The sequence below is a fragment of the Vipera ursinii genome, assembly GCF_947247035.1.
Source record: "Vipera ursinii genome assembly, chromosome: 1".
In the NCBI taxonomy this organism is placed as follows: Eukaryota; Metazoa; Chordata; class Lepidosauria; order Squamata; family Viperidae; genus Vipera; species Vipera ursinii.
In genome coordinates, this window is record NC_139512.1 from 67,851,490 (window position 1) to 67,869,099 (window position 17,610).

At 40.0% G+C, this 17,610-nt stretch overlaps 1 protein-coding gene across 1 annotated transcript in view; it reads right to left on the reverse strand.

Moving 5' to 3' along the window:
- LOC310642285 (cytosolic phospholipase A2 epsilon-like) overlaps window positions 1–17,610 on the reverse strand; it is a gene marked incomplete at both ends in the record, with an annotated part of 51,238 nt that overhangs the window by 24,482 nt on the left and 9,146 nt on the right. The window contains 4 exons of the mRNA XM_083365902.1: window positions 288–330; window positions 721–761; window positions 2,076–2,207; window positions 4,958–5,094. Of these exons, the coding sequence (XP_083222028.1) occupies window positions 288–330; window positions 721–761; window positions 2,076–2,207; window positions 4,958–5,094 (353 nt within the window). The remainder of the gene's footprint in view (window positions 1–287; window positions 331–720; window positions 762–2,075; window positions 2,208–4,957; window positions 5,095–17,610) is intronic.

Consider the following 17,610-nt stretch of genomic DNA (forward strand, 5'->3'; position numbering starts at 1 on the left):
TGAGTGCAATTTCTTGATAGCTGTCTTCATACCAATATCAAAAAGAATGCAGTACAAATATTTGCTGTTTTTTAGCCCTCAGACTGGGAAAGATCTGATATAGAAGCTTGCACTTAGAATGTCTCTTCTTGCCCAGGCATGTGTTTTAGTAAATTGTCCAAATGAACAAGTTCTAGCCAATCACCCAGAGGAATGTTAGGATGGACGGAAGCTGAGCATCCTTAGTTTAAGACCCTTCCCTTTCCCAGCTATTCAGTTCAAGAACTAGAGTAGAATAGCAAAATTACCACTAAGACTCCATTGGTAAGAATTTTTTCTGGAACTTCAGGGCTGAAAACGGAAAAAAAATACACTATTTCAGTCAATGTTTTAACAAGCAGGGAAATATTCTGACATATTTATAATCTTCCATGCGTCAACTCCATAGTTCACTGATTTAACTAGATATTCATCGGATTTAGTGAGGAGGATCATGTCTCCACCGAAGAGTATCTGGGCGTAGCTCAAAAGCCCTTTATATGGTATTCTTTCCAGAGAAAATGGAAGCAAGATGGAAGGGCTACTAGAGCTACTATGATCACGGATGAAAATGACACTCTTCTATTATTGCCAGATGAATTAAATCTGGATGCATATTGACAGTAGTATCTAGTAGGTAAGGTCTAAAGAAAGCTGTCTCTGCTGGTAATACTCTTTTATGGTTACAGTATTTGCTCTTACCAGCTCTCCATTATGAATTCAACCTCTAGTTCCTCCTTGCCCTGAAAATATAAAATAAATACAATGTTTCATATTTTTACACATTTCTGCACATTCCTTTAGGAATAAGTCCTTTCAATGCTTGAATTCTTCAACAAGGTTCCTTTGCAGAAACATACAATGCAACCAGGTCTTTCCCCAGGAGCACCCACAAGTTAAATATAGATGATTAATTCAGGGAAATGAATATAACTGAACAAGCTAATACATTGTCTTTTATGTATAATATTTACTGAATATTGTACAGATAGAGTGATCTATATACCTAGAAGTAGAAAAGTAAAAACAAAATAAATATTTGTTGTAATTTTTTATATGTCAAATTTCAAACCAGAGACATCCAGTAGAAGCCACAGTGTTGTTACAGACATCACAACAAATCAATAAAAACACCCAATTTGCACATAACTCATGTTATTATTTGTCTCATCTTTGTGACTATGCTCTTGATAAAGGATCTGCTGTCAAAAATGAAAAAAGAAATGGAAATAAATGGGGCAAATTAGTTTATTATTAATCTGTCTTAATTTAAAGGTTATTTGTATGGCTATCACTTTGGAGTGACGTTGGTGTCCATGTTCCTGATTTGTCTAAAAATTTCTCAAATCCAAACTGAAACATTTAAAGGAGAATGGATACAGCTCACATTAGTGATAACGTGGAGAAACATCTCCTGAGTTTTTCTTCTATTCTCCAAATCCTACATTTATCTTCTACCAGTCCTCATTAATTTTATGGGCATAATGGTTTAATGGCTTTTTAATTTTTGTATTCTATTTTTATTGTGTATTGCCTTGTTCACCGCCCTGAGTCCTTCGGGAGAAGGGCGGTATACAAATTAAATTATTAATTATTAATTAATTTAGACTGCTGTAAAAAGTATTTGGTTTAGATGTATTTGTAATGGATTAAGAATTAAGCAAGTTGTTACTACATCTATTTGAATGTCCTATTCTTCATTGTTGAATCACCTGTCTGATGGCCTGTAGCTACCCTGACTTCCCATGCTTCCATTAAGTCCCAGGGAAAACCCATGTGGGCTTTTCTGTAATGATTTTACTGTCATTACTGAAAATAAGTTCTGCCATTGAAAAGACTTTTTTAGCCCACAAATATAATCCAAAACAAAAGCTATTTTGACTAGCTGTAGATCATAAGTTACATATATTATATGAAAAATACTATCTTATGCAGACCACAAAACATCCACTTTTAATATGGCTCCACATTAGCAGAGCGAGAAGGTTGTGAAAACTAAGAGAAATGTGTCTTTTCCCTCAAGTGGAAGAAGCAAGCTTGTTAAGTTTAGCAATCACCTTTGGATTCAGCTGAAAGCTCAGGGGAACAGTTTCTCCAAGTTGGATTTTAGATACATCAAACAAAACAGTGAGTAGATGGTCATCTTCTGTAAGTTTGTCTTCATCATAGACATTAAATTCTAAAATATTCTGGAGAAAGCAACAACAAAAAGAACTTCAGAATTCTATCCATGACTTAGGCTAGCATCCTGCCTCAGCCTATTTTTCCCCCTTGATATTTCATTTGTTGTTAGGCAACACAAGAGTGAACATTTCTTTGCAATGGAGCAATTATAAATGGAGCAATTATACTGTATGTAGCAATAGCACTTACTAGCAATTAGTGCTATTAGTACTTAGCAGTAGCTTAGCTTAGCACTTAGTCAGGGGTAGGCAACCTCTGCTCTTTTATGACTCATGGACTTCAACTCCCAGAATTCCTGGGAGTTGAAGTCCATGAGTCATAAAAGAGCCGAGGTTGCCTACCCCTGCACTTAGCAATACCACTGAGACTGGAAAAAGTGCAAAGAAGAGCAACTCTGGAAAAAGTGCAAAGAACAGCAACTAAGACAGACATGTCAAACACAAGGCCCGGGGGCTGGATCCGGCCCGCGAAGTGGTTTCATGTGGCCCGCAAAGCCATCCTGGAAACAGTGAGGGAACGGCCCCCACTGCCTTGGCCCTGGCCCAGAGACCCTCAGATCTGTCCCACTCCTGCTCAGGCCCCCATAGGCACCCTTGATGCGAATGATGTAGAGCTGGCCACGCCCACCCAGTAGGCCATACGCACTCTAGCCACGCCCACCCAGTAGGCCATGCCCACCCTGGCCACACCCACCCGGCCCCTTGAGGGCAACCGCAATGCTGATGCGGCCCTCAATGAAATTGAGTTTGACACCCCTGAACTAAGATGATAAAAGGCCTGGAGACAAAAACGTATGAAGAACAGTTGCAAAAAATGGGTCTGGAGAAGAGAAGGACTAGGGGTGACATGATAGCAGTATTACATTTTTTGAGGAGCCTCCACAAAGAAGAGGGGGGTCGAATTATTTTCCAAAGCACCAGAAGGCAAGACAAGAAAAAATAGATGGAAAATAATTGAGGACAGAAGCAACCTGGAATTAAGGAGAAACTTCCTAACAGTGAGAACAATTAACCAATGGAACTGTTTGCCTTCAGACACCATGGGTGCTTCATCACTCAAGGTTTTTAACAACAGACTGGACACCCACTTGTCTGAAATGGTATAGGGCCTCCTACTTGAGCAGGCAGATGGGGCTACAAGAGCTCAAGGTTCTTTCCAGCTCTATTCTGATGGATTGATATACCACTTCATAGTGCTTTACAACTCACAGCTTCTGGAGGCAGGTTGTTCCACTGATTAATTATTCTAACTGCAGGAAATTTCACCTTAGTTCTAGGTTGCTTCTCTCTTTGGTTAGTTTCCATCTGTTGCTTTTTGTCTTGCCTTCAGGTGCTTTGGAGAATAGCTTGATTCCCTCTTTTGAGGGAGATATTGGAACACTGCTATCTCGTCCTTCTCTTCATTAAACTAGACATACCAATTCCAGCAACCGTTTCTTATATGTTTTAGCCTCCAGTCCCCTAATCATCTTTGTTGCTCTTCTCTGTACTCTTTCTAGAATCTCAATTTACTTGCCAATAAAATGACAAGATATGAATTCTTGTAGGAACCCATGTGAAATTTAGCCCAGTAGCCTCAGATCCTATTGCACATACTGCAGTGTAATCATGGAAAAGTTCTATTTTATTAACAGGAAATTAAATATGGATTTGTAGAGCTTTCCAGGAAACTTTTTTAAAATGCAAAAGGAACCAGATTTTATTTCTTTGTTTTTTGCCCAACTCCCAGTGACTCTGGGCAGTTTATATATAACTGCTATCCATCCAGGGAACAAACATTTCTTACAAGTAAGAAATGGGGAGAAGTTAGGCCTACTCTGCCTTGAGGGTTTTCCCAGTTGTTTTGGTCTCTGTAGATTTGCACAAAGAACTCTCCACCTGTGTCTATAGATGGAATAAAGCTGTTGTGCCCAGACAGACATGTGGAGGCAACAGAGAAAATCTTGCAAATAAATGCACCATACAGTTAGGGTATTTTCATATGCTGTTTGAAATGCTTGAAAGATGAGTGCAAGAGACATCAGGGGTGTATGTCGTTGTTTGTTGTGAGGCAACAAGGGAGGTGAAATGGCAAATTTCCACTGTTGCATTATGTCTTGCCTGTGGGCAGCAATGGGATTCAACCGGTTCGTACCACTTTGGCAGAACCGGTAGCTAATTTTTTGTTGACCAGGCCCAGAATGGACTTCCAATAGCAGCATCCACCCAGAGAACCGGTTGTTCACATATTTGAATCCCACCACTGCCTGAGGGTCTGATTCTTGAATACCCTTGGAAATTCATCTTTTGTTGAATGGATTGGTTCACAGTCAAGACCTTTTGTTTGTTTTATGTTTACTTGAAGTGACATAGCAAGCAGAACTTGAAATATTGAGAGATATTGTTCTAAAAGTATGCAACCAGTCATGAATTTATCAAAACTAGTCTCATTTCATAGTTTTAGCCTCTCTACGTTATTATTTGTATATTGAGCATAAAAGAGATTTCCCCATCAAAAAAAAATATAAGAATTTCCTCATAGAAATTGGGCCTTCAATGGCATCTGATTGGAGCGGAGATGAATGTAAAAAAAAAATCAATATGGCAGCTGTGATCAAACGATCAAAGCCCAGCCTTTTCTTAAATGTGTCAGAGATAAAAGGAGGCAGGGTTTCAATTGCACAGTGACACCTACCATCTTGGCTTCAAACAAGGACAGCCTGTCACACATGGTACCTTCTAAATGTATTGGAACACAGCTCCAAGAATTACCTTACCTTTACTTTATTCTGAATTCTGAAATGAAAAGTTTCATTCCACACAGGATCCTTGGAATCTTTGATGGTCTGTGTCTTCATCCTTTTCACTGAAGCGGTAGGTAAGTATAAACTCACATAGCAGTCAGACTGGGTTACTGTACCAAAAGATACAGGCCTTTACTAATAACGTAGCAATGTGTCATGATTACATTCGAAGTTCTATCAGTTTCTCATTATGTAAAGTTATTTAGTCACATCAATTGAACCAATAGTAGATCCAAATAGAGGATAGTGGGAGAAAAAGGGGTTGAAGTCAGAAGAGATAGGACAGACATGGCTAGTCCACAATATATGGATTTAAAATACATTATTAGTAGATTGCAAAATAATAATTATGAACTTCCTTGGGGTAATGAACCAATCTAGTATAGAAACATACTCCAGCTGGAGAAAAGTGTTGTTGACATTTTTATAGTGGATTCATGATTCAAAATGTATAAGAACACTATTCAGGGTTTTCAAATTTCTTTGTTCATATAAGTACAACAACTTGTATATGTATTTTTGTTTTGTTTTAATGCCATGACCATTCCCAAAGGCTCTGGATAGCTAACATACATAACAAAGCAATCCCCCCCCACAAATAAATTCATCCATAAAATAAATCAAATATAACATCAAAAATTATACAAAAAGAAAAAAAGAAGTATAAACAGGGATGATACTGTGCACCAGGGGGAGTAATACAACTTTTCTTTTGGGCCTAACCACACAAGCAAAGTCTTAATCTGCTTATCTTTTGAGTAGTATCTTTCAAAATTGGGTCAACTTTATGCTTTGGCTAGTTTACAGTAAATTGTTATGAGTAAAATGGCTGGATTTGGCTTTGTAATCAAGCAAACACCTACACAAGCTTGCAAAATGATAGACAGACAGTTAAGGATTTGAATTAACAACAACAGGTTTTTTTATTATTATTATTACATTTATATCCCGCCCTTCTCCGAAGACTCAGGGTGGCTTACAAGCTTAGCAGTTAACCTTTTATAACTGCCCATATAAAATTACATTAATACACAACACCCCTTTCCCCTAGATAACTTACACATTCAGAAAATGTACATAGTCTTGTAAATAGGCAGGCCGCTTCTGCAACCGTTCTGATCGCCACAGAGGTTCCCAGTCTACCAGCCCCCTTGACTGACTGGGAAGAACGGGGCTCTTTGACCCACTCACTTTGGGTAGACCGGTGTCTTTTCAGCTGAGTTGGCCGGGTAGACCTGTGCTTATGTTCATGGATGGAGCAGTTCCAGACAGACTTGGAAACTGGTCCACAAGGAAGTTCTGTTCTGTGGGCACAGTTCCTTCATTCAGTGGTGGCTCACCTGAGGCTAAAACATCCTCCATGTCTCTATGAGTCTTGCAAGCACCGGAAGACTCTGGCACGTTGCAGCTGTCAGGCAACTCCTGGCTCTCCTCTCTATCAGCGGCCAGGGTTTGATCAATGTGGCGGCGAACCACCCGACCATCTTCCAGAATCACTGCATATGACAGTGGTCCTGACACCTTTCAAACCACAGCTACCACCCACAGTGCCCCTTGTCCATAGTTCCTTGCCCAAACTTGGTCGCCAACTTGCAAGTTCCTCAGGGTCTTGGGCTGCACTGTATCCAATGCCACTCAGTCCAGATGGAGACGGTCCAGCTTCATGGTCAGCCGACATCCCCATCTCAGTTCCACTGGGCTGCAGCCCGTAGATGTGCAGGGAGTTGTATGCTGGCAGAGCAGAAAATCTGCCAACCGATGATGCCAATCTCCAGATGCTATTCTTTTTAGCAACTCCTTGGTCGTTCTGACCATGCATTCTGCTTGGCATTTGAGGCTGGGTGAAAGGGGGCTGATGTGGCATGTCTAATCATGTTAGTCCTTAAGAAGGACTGAAACTCAGAAGCAGTAAATTGTGTCCCATTGTCTGACACAATTACATCAGGTAAGCCATGCTTGGCAAAGATTCTGGACAGTTCCTGGATGGTCCTGGCAGTAGTCATAGTAGGGACAGGTGCTACCTCCAGCCATTTGGAGTAACTGTCCACAACAATGAGGAACACCTGTCCTTGGAAGGGTCCTGCATAGTTTATATGAATCCTAGACCACGGGGTTTGTGTGATTTCCCAGTGATGTACTGGGGCTTAAGGCATTTCAGGTCTGGACTGCTGGCACACTTGGCATCCTTTCACTTGAGCCTCTATATCCTTATCCAACTCTGGCCACCACAGGCAGCTTCTCATGAGTGCCTTCATCCTGACTATTCCAGGATGTCCCTCATGCAGAGATTCTAAGACTCTAGTCCTTAATGTGTGTGGGACTATGACACGACTTCCTCAAAGAATGCAGCCCTTGTATGCTGATAACTCATCTTGTCTTCTAATGAAGCTGTGAAATTCTGTCCCAGGACTGGCTTCTGGCCACCCACTCAGCACCCAGTTCAAAACACAACTGAGTGTTTTGTCAGTGGCTGTTTCAGCAGTCACATCCGCTGCATGAAGGGGAGAGTCTGGCAGATCCTGGATTGCCAGGATGTGTGCAGCAGGTACGGGGTCTGGTTCTGAATGAGGCAGGGGCAACCTGCTGAGTGCATCAGCATGGCCCATTTCCTTGCCCAGCTTATGGACTAGCCTGTAACTGTAGGCTGCCATAAAGATTGACCACCTCAGCATCCTTGGAGAAAGGATCTGAGGGGTTTGCTTGTCTGCAGTAAACAAACATAGAAGAGGCTTGTGGTCTGTAAAGACCATAAATATGCACCCATAAAGGAAATTGTGGAATTTCTTTATTCCTGCCACTATGGCCAATGCCTCCTTATTAATTTGTTCGTAATTCCTTTCCACAGGGGAAAGTGTCCTTGAATAGTATGCTATGGGAGCTTGCCTCCCGTCAGCCATTAGATGGCTCAAAACTGCTTCTATCCCGTATGATGAAGCATCACATGCAATACTGATAGGCAGTTTCTCATTGAAATGTGTTAACACAGAGTTTGAAGACAGCATTGATTTGACTGCTTTGAAACTTTTTTCATGGATGCTTGTCCACTGCCATGGTGCCCTTTTATCCAGGAGCCTATGTAGAGGCTCTGCTAATGCAGCCTTATGAGGAAGGAAGGAATGGTAGAAATTGAGTAACCCTAAAAATGCTTGCAGCTCCCCCTTTGACTGAGGTCTGGGAGCCTGCTGAATAGCCTTAAGCTTTGAGTCAGCAGGGTGGATTCCAGTGGCATCTATCCGGAATCCCAGGCACACCTATTTGACATTTGTCTCTCTTGAGCTTCAGCCCCACTTCACGGAAGCACTGAAGAACAGCTCTTAGATGTTCTGCTAATATTTCTGCTGACTCCCCAGCTATTAGGACATCGTCAAAATAAGGACACACACCTGGAATATTTTTGAGTGTGCATTCCATCACGCTGTGAAAAAGCCCTGGGGCCACACTGACCCCAAACTGCAGGCGACGAACCCAAAATGCCCCTCTATGGGTAACTATTGTTTGAGCCTCTACCGTGGCATCATCCACAGGCAGTTGCTGATACGCCTGTGCCGGGTCCAACTTTGCAAATAAGCAACCTCCTTGTAATGAGGCCAGGATGTGGCTAACTACAGGTACATGTCATAAATCACGTTCACCAATTAGTTTTACATATGAAGTTACATTTCCCCTTCTGTGCATGGCTAATCTTATCTTCTCAAGATAGCTGTTTGAAATTTCCCTCTCTTCAAGATTCAAAGCAAAGCAGTTTAAACAAAAGGGTGTTTCGTATATTTTCAGTGCTAAAACATGTCAATGTTTGCAGCATTGACGCACTAGTCTTCTCAGAGTTTACATGATATTCAAAAGAGAGAGGTTTTCCCCATACGTCAGGTAGAGATGGTTCGTACCTCTATAGAAAGATGCTCTTTTGTGCACATAAACTGCCATCTAACCCTCAAATTACTTGGCTGAGCACAAGGCTTATATTTAATGGCATTACAGACATTTAACTAAGACTACTAAACAAGATGCTAATTATCACTCCTACTGGCGAGGCTGTGGCTTAATTGTGCTGCATAACCGGAAACACCAAAACAAAAATATTCAGATAACAATACTTTTGTCATATGCCACGTTTCAAAAGTGACACGGTTGCTTCATAATATTCCTATTTTCTTAGAGGGACCCTGGTGGAAACTAACACTGAATTGAGGAGAAAGGTGAAACTGAATAGTCTTTTGTGGGGAGCAAGAGGCTGAAGGGAGATTCTCCCTAAATTTTGCAATATTTATTTAGTAGTTGTGTAGTGTGTGTGCTTCAGTCTGGCAAGATTCATCTCTCTAGGTGAGCAACAAAAAATATATTGATCTCATCAGTCCATTGTGCCCTTTCTGGTTCCTTGCACCTGACGTGGACATTTTTAAAAAGTAGACTAATCAAACAGCTGATGATGAAACTCACATTAATTTGATTAAGGATCATGGACTTCAACGTGCTGGTGTGCTAATTAAGGGACTCCTTTGCTTTCAACCATTTTATATTAAGCTAACAGAGAAATTATACTAGCTCCAATTTCCCTGAAAAGCCATATCATACTTGTTGACATGCTAAAATATTCAAACACAATTTGTAACACCATGAAAAATCCACCCTGATGTTCCAAAATTAGCTGAATTTGGAGCATTCTTAAATAAGAGTGTCAATTTTACCTACTACCATATTCCAGAAGATTCATATGGAGAGTTATTACTAAGTTATTTCTTAAAAGGAGAAATCTCTCTGCATGTCCAGCCTTTCCATCCATCATCCCTTCATGGATGTGACTAAGCAGTGAACCTGGTTAGAGATAGAGAACCTGGAAATAAATTAGAAGCAATGGCTATATCACTCATAGGCAAGCAACAACTCTGTTCTGTTGAAGGGAAAAGTTAGTGGGCAGAAAAAGTTCTGATAGTTTCAAGTCACAGAATACTACATTTACTGCGCTGAACTCATGAAGATGTTATATAATCCTAAAAAATAATAAAAATGCTCGATCTCCAGAATGTTTGAATGGGTCATCAGCTTACAGCTGTATCAGCCTAAACAGTAGAAGTGAAATCCTATACAAAAACCATGAATCAGCCACAATATCTGTGAGTATATATGATGGATGTTCTATCTACAACTCAAATATGAGTGGTTTCAGAAGCGAGGTTGGTACAGCAGATTGATAGGGAGGAAAAATATGTCAAAAGGTTAAGGAAAAGTTGTATTGTTTTATTGATTTATTGATTTATATCAAATTTAGGCACTGTCCATCTCACTATCTAAGTGACTCTGGGCATACCTGGAGAAAATAAGATGCACCATATCGGTTGAGATTTAGATTTAAAAGGCAAGTACCAAAGCAAACTGGTTCTGCCATATCTTGCAAAGAAAGGTGGGAGGAATGAAAATCAAATCATCTTCTAAGATGTCGTGTGAGTAACTTTTTCCCATTTTTCAAACATGTTAATAATCAGTCCTGTTGAGATCCTGCAAGCACAACCTGTCCACACATCTGCCTCCACAATTCATTTTAATATCATGTCATCTCTGTTTCCTAATTATGTGTCGTTCCTTAATCAAGTCTGATCACATGGAATTCTTGTTTCCTCACCACCCAGGCTTAGAGTTGCAGTGGTGAACTGAAATATGTAGGGCAAGAATCAGAAGAAGCATATACAAGGGCAATTCGGAAATAAACCTCCCTTTGGTTATCAATGACAGACACTCGCAGATATAGAACTTTTATTATACACATTAGAAAACTACAACAATAGGTTACTTTTCGACATAATCACCATTCAAATTGAGGCACTTGTCATAACGTTTTACAAAGTTTAAAATTCCTTAGTAGTATTTACTTGGCACCAAATCTGGGCTATGGGGGTGAGGAGGGAGATCAAAAACATTCCAACAGAACTGCTTCAAAGGTTTTTGGGTGAATCTAGTGGTGTGCAGGTGAGCATTATTGTGAACCAACACCACACCGGAAGTCAGCATGCCCCGATGCCACAGTGGAAGTGGTGCCATAGAAAATCCCCCTCAAATGTGAAGATGACAAAGGAGCACTGCTAGTGAAGTTCATGGAGCATGGTTCGAACATCAATTCAGAAGTCTACTGTGAAACATTACCAAAAACTCAGACGAGCCATCCATAACAAGTGTTGGAGCATGCTGATTTCCAGTGTGGTGTTGGTTCACAATAATGCTCACCCACACACTGCTAGACGCACCCAAGAAATTTTGAATCACACACACACCCATAGCCTAGATTTGGTGCCGAGCAACTGCTACTAAGGAATTTCAAACCTCGTAAAATGTTACAAAAAGTGCCCCAATGGCGAATGGCGAATATGTCGAAAAGTAATGTAATGTTGTAATTTTCTAATGTGTATAATAAAAGTTCTATATCTGCGAGTATCTGTCATTGATAACCAAACGGAGGTTTATTTCTGAATTGCCCTCATATATAAAATGTCAATCTCTAATACTAGAATTCAGTTACCCTCAAGGGAGTGTAATTGTTACAATCACTAAGCTCTCAAGGATCTGCCAAATATCTTGAACCAGTAGGAACAAATGGAATTTTAGAGAATGACCTAAGCACAAAATGGCTTCCAGGTAAGCATTTATCCTTTCACAAAATAAACACAGCAGCATCCCCAATCTACAGATGAAGTTTAAAGAAACTTTTCAAAGAACCAATGTGTATGTCCATGAAAAAATGGTGGAGAAAACAAAGAACAAGGGTATTTTTAATTTTCAAAAGAAAATAAGTAGGACAATAAAAAAAAGAATTCATGTGCCTCCTTTTGACCATAGGAGCCACAATGGAGCCTCAGGATTAAAATCTAAACTACTGAATTTATACTATCTTTTCTAATAAAAAGTCAAGAGAATAGCAAGACCATCTATTTCAGAATAATTGTAAATATGTTTTTGAAAGGAGTTTAATTATATGAAGCACATAAAACTAGGACTTAGGTAAAACCTATCCAAAGCAAAACATCTGCAGAAGGCAGATCTTTTGTCCTAATGAGTGAAAAGAACTATATTAAATTCAATTCAATACATTTATTGTTGTGGCCATTGTTGTAACCAGCATGATGGTGATGATGTTACAGTGTGCCTTCAGAAGTAGCTGATTCCTGACTATCATTAAATCCAGAGAGTGCAGTCTTCAGGCTTGTGTGGTTTTTTTTGAAATCACATGTTTTGCCAACTTGGGGGGGGGGACAGGAAACTTGCTGCTGCAGTTTTTAAATAACTGGGAAACAGAACTCCTTTATGAAGTTCTTCAAACCAACTTTAGTTAAGTCTGAAGATAGCAATAGTATTAGTATTTAGGCTTCTATACCTCCCCATAGCACTTTACATCACTCTCTAGGTGGTTTCCAATGTAGAAACATTATTTGCATATTGACCTCAATAATCTGGGTTCTTATTTTACTGACTTCAGAAGGATGGAAGGCTGAGTCAACCTTGAACCAGTCAGGATTGAACTCCTATCTGTGGCAGAGTTTGCCTGCGATACTGCACTTTAACCACTGTGCCACCAGGTCTCCTATGGAATTCCTGCCATTTCATTAAGCCTACTTGGGTGAACTTCATTTTCATATCCTGACTGAAGAAATACATTTCCTAGGTAACCAAAGTGCTCCCCGCCATTTCTGTACCCAGGTTCTTTTCTTATCCAGTTAAAACTTGTAAAACTCATCACTCCTTTTCATTTCAATCCTAACGTTATTCTACCACAACAGAAAGATGCATCTATTATTTCTTACATGTTTGTGAAAAGGAAGCAAACTTGTTTTTCATTCACTGTTTATTCAGGAGAAGGGAAGATAAGTAGGGACAAGTAAGGAGGAGCCTTGGTGGAGCAGTGGGCTAATGCCTCCTTAAGTAACACCAGCTGCCTGCAATTAGTGCAGGTTCGCATCCCACCAGGCTCAAGGTTGACTCAGCCTTACATCCTTCTGAGTTAGGTAAAATGAGGACCCAGACTGTTGGGGGCAATAAGCTGACTTTGTAATAATGCCGCTTGGGGGGGGGGGCGAAAGCCCTAATAAGCAGGCATATGCATAGAATGAAGGCTATTGCTAAGCACATTGGTTTGTGCTTAAATTGTAAGCCGCCCTGAGTCTTCGGAGAAGGGCGGGATATAAATGGGATTAAAATAAAAAATAAATAAAAATTAAAAAAATGTAGGGAGGAATATTTTTCTCCTGCATTGAGGAGCAGGAAATGATAGAATACATCATCTTACATAATTTCTGTAAGTAATAGATGAAATCACTCAGTCTTGTAACTTCCAAGTAGCATTCCCCAAGTAGAATCACAGAGTATCATTTCTAAGGTAACCAAAGAAATGGTAAGTGTTTGTATAGAGATAATTTTGACTGGCTTAGTGATTGATCAAAGACATTTTATGGATTATCAGCCTAAGAAGCAAAAAAACTGATTCTATCCTTCAAACACTTGCATGGCATCCCCACTCTCCATCCAAATATGGCCCCAAAGCCCCCTTTTTCCAGGGCTCACTCATGGACTTCCAGTGCCCACCCACCCCCAGCCAATCCTATCTTGACTCTAGGCCTCTAAGTCCTTTCGTTCTTTCATTATTACCTGCGCAGTTAAGAAATTTCAAATTTTGGCCAGGAGGGCAAAGATATGCTCCTTCATCTTGTTTATTTAGAAAGGACAATCATGCAACTGCAGCTATCCATGGCCATGTGTTAGCACAGCTGCTCTGAAACAGCCACAACTTTGCCAAATTCAGTCCCATGGGAGTAATGGGTCCTGGATTTTGGACCCATTGTTTAAGTCAGTTAAGTCAGTATGATGACTTGGATCTGTATGATTTTCACAAATACTGCGAATTTTAAAAGCTTTATAGAAGTCTAATTTCTGTCACATAATGATCAGATGGTTGACATTATAATAAGAGCCTCCCCAGGTGGATCCATTGCAAGACAAATAGCCTAACATTCAAAATGCAGCCTATATTTTAAATTCCAAATGCAATACTTACAATACTTTCTGCAGGGGATGCTACTTTGGCTGGCCAAACCAGTTCACAAATAATTCCTGTTGTCAGGAGCTTGCTTTCTGTTCCTGTCACCTTGCATATTTCCACATTTAAGGTGCTCTAAAAAAATTTTAAGGAAAGGCACATCCTTCTTATTTATAGCTATCATTTTTGATGGAATTAGGCATTCCATTTTTTTATAAAACTCAGAGGAGTTACTGATGATCACATGCTTGCTGCATTACAGAAGCAACAACTTGCAATTTATTATAATCAAGAGTCATTGGCTTCAACAGATTCTATTGAAATCTGCATATTTTTAAAAAAGTTACTTCTTTGCAAAGAACAGAAGTGTCATGAAGCCAGAGGATGACTATGTGCTATTATAAATTGTTGAATAAAACATATCATTTCAATCTCATTGCAAAGACTGAGTGAAAAGGATCCAAGCAGGACTGGGGTAACTAGTTCCAGACTATAATTTCCCAAGACATCCAAAAGTGTGGCTTGGAGATCCATGGCTCTGCAAAGGATTTCAAGGAGAAGAAATTAGCAAAATGTGTCTTTTCAAAGCAAATGAGGAAGCTGTGACCTCTTGAAAGTGCTGATTAAATAATGAGATTTCTGTCTATGGAAGTGCGTACATATTCATGCAGACAAGCCACAGGAAACCAACAACAACAGAAACAAAAAAAAATCTAGGAAGCCTTCCAAACATGTAACTTTCTCAAAACTTTAAAGAGGGATGCTTTGCAAAGTGAGTTTTGGAATGATTTGGGTAGCCTCAGCAAGTCCTGATTAATGTAGAACAGGTCTTTTTTAAAGCAGCTATCAAAGGTCAGGGAGCTCTTTGAAGATGTCCCCTATTTATCCAAGAACACAAGTAGTGTTCCCATGACACTATTAACTATGTTTTCATTTTCTCTTTAATTTAAACAGTTAAGGAGACAAACAAGCTAACAGTAAACAACAGCCTAATCAAGGAACCACTAAGAACACTCCCACCAACGCTGACAAGGCAAGGCACAAGTATATAAAAATAAGAGCAAACCCCAATCCCTTCTAGTACTGATGATGTTACACTTTCAAGAAAACCACCAAGCTCAGAGAGCACCAAGGACCCAACATTCTTTTTAATTTGCATATAGTCTTATGAATTGCCTCTGCCATGTGCATCATCACAAGGCTTGTTCCTTAACTAAGAGGTCTTGTTCCTTACCTAAGATTAATTGAACCAATTAGTCAATCCAGTTTTCTAGATTCACATGACACACCGAACCACAGCTAAATCAAACAATCTGGATTAGCACAAGGCTCTAGATCAGGGGTGTCAAACTGCCAGCCTGCAGGCCAGACGTGTCATCTGGAAGCCACGCCTACCCCATTGCCGGCAATGGCAAAATCGTCCCAATACATTGCACAATGTCACGTGACGTCATGAGTTTGACATGTCTGCTCTAGATAAAATATGGAGAGCAGTTTAGCATTTAGTAAGTTAAGCAAAGGAGCCTCAAAGCCCTCTAAGAAAAGAAAGCAGGGAGCTCCAAGTTGCTCATCCACCCTTTCACATTTTCATGGGTTACCCTATTAACCTGCCTCCCAATTAATATTAATATTTAAATTATAATTATGGGTGAGTTTGCCTCTATATAAATTAGCCTAAATATTATTTACAGATGAGTTTATAAATTTGCATTTGTATAAATCAGCAAGTATAAATGTTAAGGACACCCATGACCTCCTTTTGGCAAGAGAAGACAAACTTGGCATTTTGGCCCAGCCCTCTCTTTTTTGTCACACACGTTAGACAGCATTTTGTGTTACTGAACAGGCAAATTTTCTAGGACGTGGGTGTGAAAGTCATTGTACATATAAAAAAAGAAGCAAGGCTTTGAGTACATGGTCACAGCTGCCATTTTTATTTTTATTTTTGATTTTTTTGACACACAGGTACCTTGTGGCTATCCCTTTATTAAATGTTCATATCAGGATGGGAGGCAATTTGTTATTTCCTCTTCTACAAAACTAATGGTATAAAAATATCTCTAGAGCAGACATGTCAAACACAAGGCCCGGGGCCCGGATGCGGCCCACAAAGTGGTTTCATGTGGCCCGCGAAGCCATCCTAGAAACAGTGAGGGAACGGCCCTCACTGCCTTGGCCCTGGCCCAGAGACCCTCCTTCTGCCAGAGACCCTCGGATCTGTCCCACTCCTGCCCAGGCCCCCATAGGCACTATTGATGCAAACGATGTAGAGCTGGCCACACCCACCCAGTAGGCCATTCACACTCTAGCCACACCCACACAGTAGGCCACGCCCATCCTGGCCATACCCACCCAGCCCCCGGAGGGCAACCGCAATGCTGATGCGGCCCTCAGTGAAATTGAGTTTGACACCCCTGCTCTAGAGTCTAGACCCTGGGATACTGTGTCTGTGTTGACAGCTCCTCTTTATGCTAGTTTAGCCACATGAAAGATCAACATTTAAAGAATTGTTGTTACTCTAAGATAAGATTGAAGGAGAAATTCGTTCTACCAAGATGTGCATTTGTATGTGTGTGTGTGTGTGAGAGAGAGAGAAAGAGTTTGGCTGTCTTAAAACCACAAATATATGCATTTGCCAAAATGCTATCATATAATAGCGCCAAGCTGAAATATGTATAAAAAGATTAGTTAATCCTAGAGACAACTGATTCAAATACTCAGGTGAACATGATGTTTCTTCAGGTGCCAATAACACCACAAACATATGTGGGTGGAGCCAGCACTTTTTTTTAATGTAAGTCACATCAAAATCTGTTTCCACATGGAATGATGATTACCTGCAGGAAGAAAATTATGCTTACTCATGGAAGCTTAGACTTCCATATGGATGGGTGGATCTGTTAATGTGATTTTCACTGAATGTCCTATCTGACTGATCATTTGTTCTAATTTGTGCCTCTTTACAAACTTAGCAGAACAGATTTGCATAAAAATGCCTTTCCTTAGTGCTCCAAAGGTATGCATTGTTTTAGGGACTTTTCTAAATAACAAGTTCACGCTTGTAAGCAACTTTCCCACAGGAAAATGTACTTCAGTAAGTCCTTAAAAATGCACCCCAGGTCAGAATGTTGCCTGCCTTTTTGATGCAATTTTTCAAGCTTTTTGAGACCAGATATCCCTGACATTTTTGTTGGCTTTAGTTGTTGATTTAATGGAAATCTTGATGTGTTGGTATTTTCAGCGGCAGACTCACAATTATGTTCCAAACATATACTGTAAGTATACTCCATCCATGCTTGTCTATTCAACAGTTTGTTTGTTTGTTTGTTTGTTTGTTTAATTAAGGACAAATTAGTTTGCATGCAGAAATACCATTATTCCATCAGCTATATACTTGTCTATTCAACAGTTTGTTTCTTTGTTTAATTCAGGACAAATTAGCTTGCATGCAGAAATACCATTATTCCATCAGCTATATACTTGTCTATTCAACAGTTTGTTTGTTTGTTTAATTCAGGACAAATTAGCTTGCATGCAGAAATACCATTATTCCATCACTAGGAGATAATAGATTTATGCACATGACATGACTGTCCCAGTGAGCCTCTCG